The sequence below is a fragment of the Alnus glutinosa genome, chromosome 4 (genome assembly GCF_958979055.1).
Source record: "Alnus glutinosa chromosome 4, dhAlnGlut1.1, whole genome shotgun sequence".
In the NCBI taxonomy this organism is placed as follows: Eukaryota; Viridiplantae; Streptophyta; class Magnoliopsida; order Fagales; family Betulaceae; genus Alnus; species Alnus glutinosa.
The window spans coordinates 10,885,602-10,900,111 of NC_084889.1; the positions used below are offsets into that span (position 1 = coordinate 10,885,602).

Sequence of the window (14,510 nt, forward strand, 5' to 3'; positions counted from 1 at the left end):
TTCTCTACACTTGTACCCCTTCCTCTTCTTCGTTTTAAAATCACCATTGAGCATGTGATTGATCAAATGATGATTTTGGTCAAATGGTGATTTTAAAAGGCACCTCATTTTTTTATGGACACTTAATGTACTATTAGAATTACTCCAAATGATGATTTTAATCAAATGGTGATTTTAAAAGCCATCTCATTTTTTTATGGGCACTTGATAGAATTACTCAATAGATGAATGAGTGAGTTTTGTCTGAAACTAGGGCATATTTGGGTAATAATTATTATTTCTATATTATATTTTATTATTTTTCAAAACATGTTTGGTTTGTTTTTTAGAATTCAAATTTTACTCAGATTTTATCCAATTTTTTTTTAATTTTGTCTCAAATTTTCTAAATTATTCAAACATAATTCAAAAAACAAGTTTTCACGGTATTCATAATTTTGAATATAATATAAAATAATAAAATATAATACAAAAAAATCGGACACTCAAACGACTGAAACGAGCCCTGAAAAAGGAATGTTTAAATTTTGAATTTAAAACTTTTTACACGCGGCATCTTTTAGGCCGTTCGTTATTACCAACGGCCTAGATGGCAAAATTGAGGGTCCGGGAATTTCCGTGGATCTTGATCCCTTGTTTAGCAATCCTATATATAGGAAACCATACTCTTGTACCACTCTCATGAAAGCTAGGGTTTCGCGAACTGAACTCTGAGCGCCGAAACTCATCAAATCCGGCGTTCGATTTTCATTTCTTTGGACTCCCCGAAACATGGCGACCCAGATGAGCAAGAAGCGGAAGGTCAGTCCCTCTACCTTTTCTGTCGGGTTTCTGAGAAAACCAAAGCATTCGATTTCGATCTTATGATATATGATAATGTGGATCGATCTGGCTAGTTGTTGTATTATTTGGGCGGGCCTGTTGGTGAAACTTCGTTTGGTTGGTGCTTTTGCTGTTAAAAGTGTAGAAAAGAAATGGAAAGAGATTTTCGAATGTAGCTGCGTGTTTTTTTTTTCCGTTTTATATTGCTAATCCACTGTAGGTCTTTTTCTGTTTGTTTAGGAGTATTTATTTATTTTTTCTGTCTCTGTCTGTGTGCGTGTGCTTGATGATTGATGTTGTGCATTTGTGAACAGTTCGTGGCTGATGGAGTCTTCTTCGCGGAGCTTAATGAGGTTCTTACCAGAGAGCTTGCGGAGGACGGCTACTCCGGCGTGGAAGTTAGGGTCACACCGATGCGCACCGAGATTATCATCAGGGCCACTCGTACTCAGAATGTTCTTGGTACATCTCGTGTTCTGGTGTGTTTGCTGTTTAATTTTTTGTTGTTGTTGTTGTTGTTTTTTATTTTTTATTTTTTAAGTATAGAAAAGAGATGTAAAGGAAAAATACGTTCTCTTTAAACAAGTTGTCCACTCAGTCAATGGGTTTCAATGATTTAGTTTTCAGTTTTACACGCAGATGTAATTTATTGAGACTAAGGAAAAGCAATCAACAAAAACGTTAGTACATTTGGTTGTTTGAGAAAGGTAGGAAAAGAAGGGACGACAAAGCTCAATATTGTGGTGTTTATATCATCTGGAATTTGAGCTTTGGCACAATTATCTGGCTTAGTTGAGTTACGCTTTCATCTAGGAAATCAACTTCTCATTAGCCAAGAGCACAATTGTTAAGGTATTTTTTCGAGTGCTTTGTCAATACTAACTTCTTTTCTTTTTTATTATTTTCAATATCAGGTGAAAAGGGAAGAAGGATAAGGGAACTAACTTCTGTTGTTCAGAAACGGTTCAAGTTCCCAGAGAACACTGTGGAGCTCTATGCCGAGAAAGTCCACAACAGGGGTCTCTGTGCCGTTGCTCAGGCCGAGTCTCTCCGCTACAAGCTCCTTGGCGGCCTCGCTGTTCGAAGGTATGTTTAATGTCTTTTTTATGAGTTGTTGATTGAGTGAATTATGTCTTCACATTTTATGAAGTTATCATGTTGGTCCTTCATATATGTTATTTATGTTTAAGCAGTTGATGCTTTATACTTCTTTTGTCCATTTTTTGTGCATTTGACCATGTTTGATCACACAGTTCTATTTCCTTCTCACATTTACTTGTTCAGGTCATCTTTACAGCGAGTAGGTTACTAACAAATGCCTATCTTGTGTCTGAGGATGACTATATTGATGGTTCCATCATTCTGTTTAGCCAAGGAATGAGTTCACATTCCTTGGGACTAAGTTTTGATGGAAAATGTTGATTATAATGCTTTTTATCTTGAAATTCAGATTATATATATATATATATTCAATGAACTTTTCCTTTGCCAATCATTTCGGGTATTTAGATTGTGGAATTTAATCTTCTTAACTGTATGCTTGATGAGAGAATTTTGTGGAACTGAGTTATGGTAATGTGGGACATCAATGTTGGGGCTATTTTCATTTTATAATACAGACTGTACTTATAAAAAAAAATCTATCTGAATTTTTACTTTCATCTTTCTGTCCCTTGCGTATACTATTTACTTTAGATTTCCTCATTTAATAATTCTTACTGCATCGCCATCATTCTCCCCCTGTTAGCTATATCGAAATTCATAAATTTGGAATTCTTGATTAGGTTAGGATCAAAATTTGAAGTTGGTCAAAGCTGATTTGCTTACACAATGAATTGAATTGAAAAAATCAATAAATAAAAGATATTCCTTGGATGCATTTAATATCTATATACAGATAGAGTCCACTTCTATACAGAACCCCCCCTGCTCTTCTCCTGTCTTTTTTTTTTTTTTTTTAATTATCGAAGCCTTTTATTTTCATACAAAACTGTCTTTTGTGGGTTTCACGATATGGGCCCTTACATATGAGCATTGTTTTCTCCTCTCTGCCTTGCTACGTGCGCTCTGGGGGTTCCTTATCAATGCTCACAGTAAAGATTTCTCGGAGTCAGTCAGGCTTCTTGTGCTGCTATTAATGTGCTTGGAGTTTGGAATGTCCTCCTACATCCCACATCTTTTATCCCTATTGTGCAGTTGCACATGTACCTTTATTAATATGTAGTTTAGTTGCTAGTTTTGCCCATATTTTACCCCTGTTTTCAATGTGTTTCTCGAATCGCTGAGTACATTTTCCTGTTTGACATCGTCACTTTCTAGCGCTCCATATTAAATGCTTTTGTATTATCCTTTTTGATGGTTTCATGTGGTTCTTTTAAGTAATGAAAGTAATTGGAGATGGTTATTTATGGTCTTTCTTCTAAAACATATGTTTGTTCCTTTGCATTTTAATTGCGTGATAAGGTCTGTCATGTTTGTAGGGCTTGCTATGGTGTCCTGAGATTTGTCATGGAGAATGGGGCAAAGGGATGTGAGGTATGTCTAAAACTATGGACTGTTTTTTCCTTATATGTGGATGCTTATGTGTATGTGTTTTTTGGTTATTTAAATGTTTGATTTCTTCAATCTTCATTCAGGTCATTGTCAGTGGAAAGCTGCGGGCTCAGCGTGCCAAGTCAATGAAGTTTAAGGATGGTTATATGATATCCTCTGGTCAACCTGTCAATGAATACATTGACTCAGCCGTGAGGCACGTTCTTCTTAGACAGGTCAGTCTTGGCCCCTCTTCTTTTCTGGCTAGGTTCTGTATTCCAATTGTGGTGCTTGGTAGTAGGTGAAGGTTTACCGTCATTTGGTTTACTTATTTTATTGGATCACATTGTTATTTTTTGTTTCAAGATTCATGCTGATTACACAATGTGTTTTCTTTTTCCCCACTCTTTTTTGATGGGAGCAGGGTGTACTTGGTATAAAGGTCAAGATCATGCTTGACTGGGATCCGAAGGGCAAGGTGGGCCCAACCACACCAATGCCTGATCTGGTCTCCATACATACTCCCAAGGAAGAAGAGTACGCTCCCACAGTGGAGGTGATAACACCCTTGGAGATTCCAGTAGCAGCATAAAACCAGAGATGGATGTTTCTGCAGAATCATGTAATACATTTTTGTTCTATTTTCAGAGCTTGAGAATACTTAGAAAAAGCGTTTTTGTCAGGGTTCTCATATCTTAGTCCTGTTAGGCTTTTTTTTTTTTTGGAAGTTAATTCTTTTTCTTGGGCGTGGGGTAGGAAAGAGGGGGAAGACGTTAAGTGGGGAATGGGGTTTTGATGCCTTGCTGCTTTGCTAGGTGTGCTTACTAAGTTACTATTGCATGATGTTATGTTGTTGGAACTAAAAAGTTTTATCCGAAGATGAAAATTGTCTTCAGGAGCAATGGTTCATATCTCATACTTTTATCACATTTGAACTTCTGGGGTTTGTTCATTCTGCAACTCTTAAATCCTCGTCTCTTTGCTGATGTTCAATGTCTAAAGCTGCAGAGGGATCTTCGTGTCTTGCTGTCCTAATCTCTTTACTATGACGTGGAGCTTTACCTGTAGCGTAGCTCTCTACTGCCTAACGGTGACCGAGGTGGTGGTAGGATACCGTAGTCACCTTTCTCATCGGCTGCTAGCCTGCTACCCTTATGGAGTCTGTAAAGGGCATTAAAGGTCAACCTTAACATGTCTTTTTTAGCTAATTGTGTCAAACTTTTAAATCTAATAACATTTAAATAACTGGTTCACATGACATGGTCGTTTGAGATATATATTATCTTGAATAAGTTGGTTGTTCGTGCTTATGAACGGTTTGATGGACGTAGGCCCAGAAGAGGTTGGAGACTCCAACTTGGAGTTGCCCTTGTGGAAGGGGCAAGGAGCTGCATACAAGGGGGTGATGTATGTAAGAGAGAAGATGAGAAAATTAAGGGGAAATGAATTTAGGTTTCAAATATGGAACTAAAGAGTGTGACAGAAGGGGGAGCTAGTTTTCGAAGAACAAAAATGAAAGACCAAGACATGCGTAAGTGGTAAAAGAATAGGGGAAAAAAAGTGGTAAAACTCTAATCTTTTAATTTCGTGTCGGATTAGTAGGTACTGTAAAAATAGGCAGCCGTATCTCTCTAGACAAGGATCCTCTCCATTTCAAATGGAGATGATTCTTTCTATTTAGTGTAATAGTGAGAGCATAGTTATCTTTTCACATTTTCTTGAAATATTAAAAGACAACTACACCCTCACTTTTACACTAATGCTCCGTTTGTTTCGACGTAAAATGATTTTCGTCGAAAATAAAAAATGATTTTCTTGAAAATATTTTTCGGCGTTCGGTTTGTACGAAAAAATTACGAAAGGCGAAAATCAAAGTCAGGCAACTGTCGCCAGAATCGGACAACTTCCAGTCGCCGTTGCCGGATTCTAGCGAGCAAGTTTGGTTGGATTCGGCCAAAATGGCCGAATTCTGGCCGGACTCATCCGGATCCGGTTAGATTCGGCCAGATAAATGGCTGGATTTGTCCAGATTTGGTCGACTTCTGACCATAGCTCAGGCGATGACGACTGGATGTCGCCGAATTTTGGCGCCAGCAGGTTCTCGGTGGCTGGATGTTGCCAAATTTCGGTGCCGGCTAGATTCCGACGACCGACTATTGCCGAATTTCGGCAATTGGATATCAAACGTGCGTGCAAGAATAAAACGTTTAATTTCGGAAAACGATTTATAGTTTTTAAAACCTTAAATCGTTTTCCAAAAATTAAAGAAGCTTTTACGGTCAAACTGAAGATAATTTTCGTTGACTATTATTTTCGCCCCTATCAAACACTGTAGAATGTCGAAATCATTTTTCAGAAATTATTTTACACCGAAATAAACGGAGCATAAATGGAGAGGATTCTCTCCATTTCAAATAGAGAGGATCTAAATTCATCTCTCTAACCCATTGGAGTACTTTCATTAATTTTCTTTAATATATATATATATATTTTATGTGTATCTTATGTGTTTTTTTTTGTGCGATTGTTTTTAGATTTTTCTTTAGGGAAGAAAATTAACTTTAAGAAAGCTGTTGAGAATGCTTAATCGTTTATTGAACGGGTTTTGGAGTTTTTTAGTTCGGAAAAAGACGATAAGTTGTAATCAAACCAATTGTAGTTTGAAAGTGTGTTATGCATGTGAGTAAAACAATGTGTTGTACGTGGGTTTGATCGGTCGAAGTGGGAGTTTAATCAATCAAATGAGGGAACGTTCGATCGCAGTCGGATCAATCGACCCAAAACAATAAAGTTATAAGTAGGCTTCTAGTCAATCTTGGATGGGTAGGAATGATGGATTATAGTGCAGGTTCAATTTCCGCTATTCGATGATTAGTTAGGGTCTTGTCGGAAACGTTTAGAAAATTAAGGAATTATGTGGATATGATTATAGGTTCGTGTATAGAGGAGTAGTGCAACACGCAACGTTGGAAAAGGGAAAATGAAAGTTAAGCGCACAAAGTAATTTAACTCCCTTTTGAAATAGATAAAATAATATTTTATGATTTGTTAATTGGAATGAGCACAATTTGATGTAGTTATTCATGACATGAAATATTTAGTAAAATTATTATGACTATTCATAAAGGAAAAAGGAAAATTTTTATGAGAAGGTTTATTAGTATGAAAGAAGAAAAATACACATGTATATTTAGGTATGAAAGCGTGAATATGTTATGTTAAAGAATAGGGAGAGGACGAACATGTGCCTCTATATATATATATACACACACACACACACATAGATTAGCATAACATTCATCGGAACCGTAAAAAATCAGTACAACCCGATAGCACAACGCAATTACATAAGGATGTGGGATATGGATCAGGATTCCCTCAAATTCTTTGCCCGAATTTGATACAATTCGGGCAGGTTGTTGTGAGTAAGCATTTATGAGATTTACCTGACCGGATAAGCAGTTGGGCAGCCCAACTTTTATTTGGTCAGGTGGGTCTCATAAATGCTCACTCACAACTACCTGCCCGAATTCTATCAAATTCGGGCAAAAAATTTGAGGGGATCTTAATTCGTGAGATATTACTTGAAATTCCTTTCTTGTGTGTGTCACCCATAGCTTTAATATAGTCATGATCGTTTGTCACCCATTGTGTCAATACGTATAGTCATGATCGCATGTCACCCATGAAGTTATCATTGTCATGGTATATAGTGTGCTATTCATGGCATCAACATAGACATGGTTGAACAAGTATGTGTTTGTCTGGTAATTAGTTTAGTGCACCCATGGTGTTATTCCATTCATAGTGTCAACATATATAGTCATGGCCAAGCAATGATATGTTTCCTTAGTTAGTTTAGTGCACCCATGGGCGTTAGCATAGTCGTGGTCAGGCAATGATGTGTTTTCCCAATTAGTTTAGTGCACCTATGGCATCAACACAGTCATCATCAGGTGCCACTCATGGTGTCAGCATAGTCATGTTCGTGTGCCACTCATGACGTTAGGGGTGTAAACGAGCTGAGCCACTCGCGAGTTTACTCGAGATCGGCTCGATTTAAACTCGACTTGTGTTCGAATCGATTATTAAATGAACTGTTCGTGAACACGAAAATATGATCGATTATTAAACGATACAAACTCGTACAAACTCGGCTCGACTTAGTTAAAGCTCGTGAACCCGCTCGTATAAGGATCGACTCGCTTATTAAAACTCGACTCGCAAGTATATATATATATATATATATTAATTTGTTAATATATAACTTATTTTTATAATATAGTATATTAATAAACAATATACTAATGTAAGTATAAATTAAATAACAAATAACAGTGGTCATTAGTCAGTATATATTAATTGGTTATAATTTATTGGTTATATGAATAAAAAATAGTAAAAATGAATAGTATCAATATTTAATTGTTAGTCATATATATGATATGATGACAATCCAAATACTTAATCATATTATTTATGTAATATGATAGGATTAAAGGAATATATGATCATATAATAATATAACATTGTGTCATATGATATGTAATCATTTTATTATATGTTATAAGTATTATCATTAGATATTTAACAATTATTACATCATTTTTTTTTTTAAACTATATAACTTACAACAAACTCAGCCGAATCGAACTTAATATTTAGAACTCGTCATGAGCTCGAGCTCGGCTTGATCGAGTTCATTTAGCTGACTTGAGCTTAATTGTTACTGCTTGAACTCGGCTCGAGTTTGTGATGAATGAGCTCGAGATCGGCTCGGGCTCGTGATGAATGAACTCGAGCTTGTAATGAATGAGCACGAGCTCGGCACTGGCTCGCTCGAGATCGGCTCATTTACACCCCTACGCATGATGGCGTGAATATAGTCATGTTCAATTAAGAAGCATCTCCCTACTTTTAGTTTGTACTTCATGTACGTTAGTCCAAGGGCGAAAGTTACAAAATTAATTAGCCAGAAAAATTTAGAACAAGAAAGTATTTTATGATAGAAAATTTAGAACAAGCAAATTTATGAACAGAAAGTAATATTTATGTTAGAATCTTTTCAGCATTTCTATGCATGCTGAAAGTTAGAAAAGAAGAAGAAAAAAAACTCTCTTACGTTACAAGAAAAGAAAATGTTATTTGTTTTCTATTTGAATAAAAGTAAAAGTGGTTTTATTCAGAAAGATTTCTCTTAGTAAGAGGTTTTAGATAAATTCAGAACCCTACTGTCTCCTTCCTTTCAAGAAAAAGATTAAGAGAGGTTTTAATAAGATCAATAGAGAGGGCTCACATCACACATTCTTTTGATTGGTGTTTATTTACTATGTCATAGACTATTTTTTCACCTATAAATGTTATTTACATAGAAGAACAAGAACATATATAATCAACAGCAGGAAAGACAAGGTAAAAGAATAAAAGTTCAAATTAATGCAATATTCAAGGATTTGACAAGCCTATGTAATGATTTATGGTTTTATGGGAAATTAGAAGCTCTGGTGTATAGAAGTAATGAGAAAAGTTTTAAATTTGAATTTTTCATTGCTCAGACTTTTGTATAATATTTATTTATTTATTTTATTTTTCGCTTCGTTAATTAAGGTTATGTGTAGTTAGTAGCGCATTCAGCTACGTACTAATATAAGGACTAGATTTTGAAGGCGTTGCATACCCAATTGAGGTCAGAATGCCTAGTTTTGAGTTCTGGCTTGACGATGGTCAAAGGTCGATTTTGGCTTTTGATACTGACATGTATTATGTAACCCCAACTTTCCAAGTCAAACCAACCTTGACAATGATGGGGCAGAAGTCAGCTTGAAAGCATAGTTTACATCCCTACGCTCACGCTGTCAACTGCAACAGCCGCACATCTCCGGTATGCTGTGGGAGCCACGATCCATACGCAGCCTCGGAGAACTAGACCAATGAATTTCCTTCAAAAAACTGCATCATCTTGCTAACGGTGTTGCACACACAACACGAGCCCCACCACTAGCCGTGGGAGTGTGTCATGAGTCTCCGTGATTCACCGGTGATCGAGGAGATCGATATGATGAAATGAGTTTGGTTTTTAGGTTGTCTTTGAAAGATGGAAAATGTTGGCCGGTCGTAAAGAATAGGAATGGCACAGACAAAATGAGAGGAATTTTCTAACTACTAATTTGATATGCACAAACATAGTAACATATTAACATATTACCTATTAACTAACTTTCTAACTACTAATATAGTTATAACTTATAACTTATGTTAATTAACTTAATTAGTTACTTAGTAATATTAAGTTAGTATATATTAACTATTTAATATGTTAGTTTATTAACTAACTAGTTAGCACGTTAATACTAACATATACATATATAATACACATACAAATATTAAGTAACCTATATATATATATATATATATATATATATAACTTATAGTTAACTACAAACATATTAACTAACTCGTTACTAGTTAGTATGTTAATACTTAATGCTACTAGATAATACACACACATATATATAGATATATTAATTAAATAAATAATGTTAGTTTATTAACTAACTAGTTAGTATGTTATGCTAAAGTTACCTATATAACATATATTACTCAATTACTAATATACATACTTAAATGTACATAACTCATTTTGATTAACATATTCAAATATATTAAACGAGCTAGTTAGGCTCGCGAGCCCTTAAACGAGTCGGGTTGAGTCGAGCTTTAAACGAGCTAGGCTCGCGAACTCCTATCGAGTTTTGTTAAGCGAGTTGGGTATGTATCACTTATTAATCGAGCGAGTTTCTACAGTAACGAGTGGGTTTGTACAGTGCCGAGCTCGAGTTCTGGTCGAGTTTAACCGAGCGGGTATTGAGCGAGTTGTCGGACAGACTAGTTTATTTATATCCCTAGGTAGGAAAAAATGATTGTGACACTGGTTTGAAGAGAAAAGCCAAAGATGTGACTGCTCAATTGGTTTAGGATTAAAAACCAAAGGTTAGGGAGGCTGGATCGGGTTGGAACTTAGTCGAATTTTCAACCCTTTTCCAACCTTACTTTTGTTTGAATTCATAAGCCCCTTCCAACTACTAATCTGACCCGATCGAAAGTCGACTGATTAGATTAAAATCGAACTAGGAGCATGCCAAAAAGTTATGTTTCCAAGTGTTACAACACCCCTAAATTGAGGGTTTGAAGAGTTTGACGGTTTGTGAGGTTGAAATTGTCCATTTTGAATTTATTTTTTTGTTTTTGTTATTTTTCCAATAAGATGTTCAACATACCAAAATAATATTTAATCTTATGCCTTATCTCTTACTTAGGGTTGATGTGATATTGGGTTTAGTCTACTTCACCCATGATGCACTACCTTTTCGCCTAGAATGTGGTTTTGACCCAGCGGCGTCCTTTCAATAGCAAAATTGATATCAACATCTTTTATATTTTGGCGTTCACATGCTCAAGGTTATGTTTCATACATGTATTATGCCTACATCAAAGGGCTAAATCAATCACAACTCACTAATTTTGTGTTAGATTCGTGTAAAAAATTGACAGCTCTTATATCGTATGTTGGGTTTAGGTTGTGTCGAGGAATAGATATAAGACTATATAAATCAACCTTAACTTGACCTATTTAATTAAACAAATTAGACCCAAACCATCAATCATAACTCACTAATTTAGTATTAAGATGATATCAAATTTATAGATCATATAAAAAATTCCTAACCCAACATCGTACTCAAGAGGTGTGAATTAAGTGCACCTAATTATATATAATGGCACTAGCTAGGAAACCATTGGAATGCAATGGATTTGGGTCATTTGGGCGGGCATGCTCTCACTTAATTACCTGATCTTGTGAATAATGATCCCACGCACATCTACAAAACAATGCCTAGTTGGTGTCCGATAAATCCCTTGAAAATCTTATCACTTTGAAGCACTAAGAGCACGTGTGCAGGACAAATTGACGGCATAACCCACTCTTTTTAGGACAGTGGGATAAAAAGAGAGGTTGAAGAACAGAAGTGCATCATGTCGATCCCCAGCCGCCTTTCTTTGGTTGTTGAAATCTTTTGGAAATCTTTTGTATACATGCAACTGGCGGTAGTGGACACGCCCACCAAGCACGCCTGATGTTTGTTAACTCCTCCAGGACCGACGTCTCACCCCCATTATCCCTTAAATAATTAAATAACTACAAAATGGAATTATTTTAATCACCACTAAACGCCAATATATATATATATATATTTGGAAACCCTAGTTTTCTTTATATATATCCATTCAAAAAGAAAAAAGAAAAAAGAAAAAAAAGAAAAAAAAGAAAAAAAAAGGGTGTCTGCTAGTTTGAATGGTAAACAGCCACTCATCTATAATTGTATGGGTTTTATGAGATTTGGTTTTTTTCTATGGATTGGTCGATAATAATTGAGAAATTTCGGTTGCCATTGTTTATAATATGGCTAACTCATTAATTGTTTCCGTCATGGAAACAACTACCATATGATTTATTTTTGGCTCGTACCCAATAATATATTAACCATATATATATATAGGGAGCAGTCAAAGCATTCTATTTAATTTTGTTTGAACTATGAATGTTAATTATAGGCCTAATTCGAACAATGCTTTGGGATTCATCCAATTTATGTTATCCTTTTAACGACATATTGAGCCCCCCCCCCAAAAGAATCCCGGCCATCCCCTAAACATGCACTCTCTACGTGTCGATCTTTTGTTTTTGTTTGAATAATATTTGTAAGGATATGATTGAGATTTTATAAATTAAACTAACATATTAGTTAATACACAGAACACATTTCTATTGGGTTTGACGTGTAAAATAGGCACCTGAATTGTCTTCCACTAAAAATTGGACGAAAAGACTACTTGGCAAATAATATCAATTATCCTAAGTCCTTATTTGGTGAGAAAAAAAAAAAAAAAAACACTTTTTTATTTGACAAAAGCTGAAAACTTAGGATTTTTGTACAATTTCCCAAATTTTATTTAACCTAAGTTTAGAATGTTATGGACTGAAAATGGGCAAAGTTTAGTTAGTTGTTTATATATATATATATATATATATATATATATATAAAACATATATAGGAAAAATATCAGGTCATGATCCTAATGGACACTCTCAATGCTAATGGTCGATTAATTTTTTTTAATCTTTATGGTATTAGCGACGCTAATGGACTGTTCAAAATAAATTTTAATTTTTTATGTTTAAGTCATTAGCATTCACAAGATTCGACACTGATGATAGACTATTAGCGTTGACTTAGATGTCGACGGTAAAGTTAGACCTATCAGTATCGACTTATGGTATCTATGTTACAATCTTTAGTGTTGACCACATATATCATCAGCATCGACATATGTCGATGCTAGTGGGTATCATTAGCGTTGACCTTTAAGTTGATGCTGATGATCAACTGATGATTGTCAGCGTCGGAGCATTTGTGTCGACACTAATACTCAATAGCGTCGACTTAAGGATTTTTAGCGTCTACCAAGTGTCGAATTTGTCGACGCTAATGAGCAATTGTTTTGTAGTGGTATATATGCTAGAGATACACCAACAAAACGTTATAATGCCAACTTAATTAACACCTATAAGGGCTTTATTTTTAGAAGTGGAATTTGATGAAAAATGCTGACATAGGTCTCAAATTAATTTAAAATAAACCTAAATTCGAGTCTCGAATTTATCAAATTGAAAGCTGGGATCTTCAATAGTTAAGTTTGTAGATTTTTTTTTTTAAAAAAAATTATTTTTTGGATCAATAGTACAGCTTATTGGTTTTTTGGTTGCAAGTGAAGAATCGTGAATAGATTTCCCAATGATCTACAATATATTGATGTTAAGTAGTGTTAAGCTGCTCCTGGAAAGTGAAATCAAGAAAGGATTTTGACTTCCCTAGTGAACCCACTTCCTGATCAGTTCCTCTGATTATTAAAGCAATTGACTTTACAATAAGGCCATTTGCCAAGGTTGGATATTAATTAAGTTTAATTTGTTTAAACGACGTCACAAAGGCTCCAGTCCACTGATGATTGTGAAACCGCCCTAGCAATGAATAAAGACTAAATACATCCAAAATAATAATAATAATAATAAAAAAAAAAAAAAAAAAAAAAAAAATGCTTGCACTCTTGTCTCCCCATTACAGGAGTGGGAAAAGGTTGCAACGTCCCAAGGAGCACTTAATTTTATCAGGGTAGTGACTATTATGCCCTTTCAAGCTAATTAAAAAAATAACCTGCCATTTCTGAAATAATATTCCCAACTAATTCAGAGATACTCTCACGATGATTCCCCTCCAAACTTTTGTTGCGTCTGTTTAACTCTTTGCGAAATGCTCTCACCTAATATCTGTCGTCGGATTTTATATATGCAGTCCATTGGAGTGGTTTCCCGTTTCCCCATCTGGGGAAGTTTGTAAGCGTTCAATGTTCTTTAATTTTAGTAGTTGCTATCAAGACAAAAGTTACAAAATGTTCTTTCTTTTTCTATAAATGATGTATTCTTACCGTTGCTTTCAATGCGGATTTTTGTCGAATTTTTTTTCCCTTTTTTCTGGGCAGATTCAATAATGAATATTGATTGAACATGGGGAAGTTGTTTACGAGGAAAATCCGAGGACTGCAAAAGACTTTGATAACGACAGAGCCGACATGTCTCTTGCTTTTGTTTTGGCCGGACTAGTCGAAGATCGAATAACTTGTATGCTTTATTAGGGAGAACAAATTGTTTGTATAAGATTGATAATAAACGGACCTAATTGTTTAGAAAGAAATATCAAATATCTTCGTTTTATGTTCAGTTTAAGAGAGGAATATATAAAGGCAGTATGGTCATTTGGTAGAGGTGTGGTCAAAGTTATGAGCACGCAAAGACAAACGTGGGCATATGATGGAGAAGAGTGGCCGCTCCACAAAAATTGTGAGTGGGGAATGACCCCCACGGCCGCGCACACTCCGATCAACATTTGTGGGACCCGTGGGCCGTAGACATCAGACATGTGTTGGGATACGGTAAGGCCCACCCACCCAGCGCACGAGTTTGTGTTTGTGGGAACCATTAATTGTCCATGGCTGGGCCTGAAAAGGTACAGAATACAAAGCAAAAACATATTTTTCTA

The 14,510-nt window shown here is 35.5% G+C and overlaps 1 protein-coding gene across 3 annotated transcripts; it reads left to right on the top strand.

Annotated features, from left to right (window-relative positions):
• Positions 1-644: 644 nt before the first annotated feature.
• Positions 645-4,646, top strand: LOC133867406 (small ribosomal subunit protein uS3x-like). 3 transcript variants are annotated; one of them, XM_062304162.1, is made up of 7 exons: positions 645-801; positions 1,137-1,284; positions 1,737-1,908; positions 3,303-3,357; positions 3,459-3,590; positions 3,779-3,976; positions 4,357-4,646. In XM_062304162.1, exons 1-6 carry the CDS (start codon positions 772-774, stop codon positions 3,944-3,946), a joined length of 705 nt encoding a protein of 234 aa, XP_062160146.1. In that variant the 5' UTR covers positions 645-771; the 3' UTR covers positions 3,947-3,976; positions 4,357-4,646. The 3 variants fall into 3 exon arrangements, with proteins under 3 accessions (XP_062160146.1, XP_062160145.1, XP_062160144.1); XM_062304161.1 differs by having other exon boundaries at positions 4,363-4,646; XM_062304160.1 differs by lacking the exon at positions 4,357-4,646 and having other exon boundaries at positions 3,779-4,300.
• Positions 4,647-14,510: the final 9,864 nt, after the last annotated feature.

Coding starts and splice junctions, on each gene's coding strand:
- LOC133867406 (XM_062304162.1), top strand. CDS start 772: ATGGCGACCCAGATGAGCAAGAAGCGGAAG. Junction 802..1,136: donor AGATGAGCAAGAAGCGGAAG/GTCAGTCCCTCT, acceptor ATTTGTGAACAG/TTCGTGGCTGATGGAGTCTT. Junction 3,591..3,778: donor GGCACGTTCTTCTTAGACAG/GTCAGTCTTGGC, acceptor TGATGGGAGCAG/GGTGTACTTGGTATAAAGGT.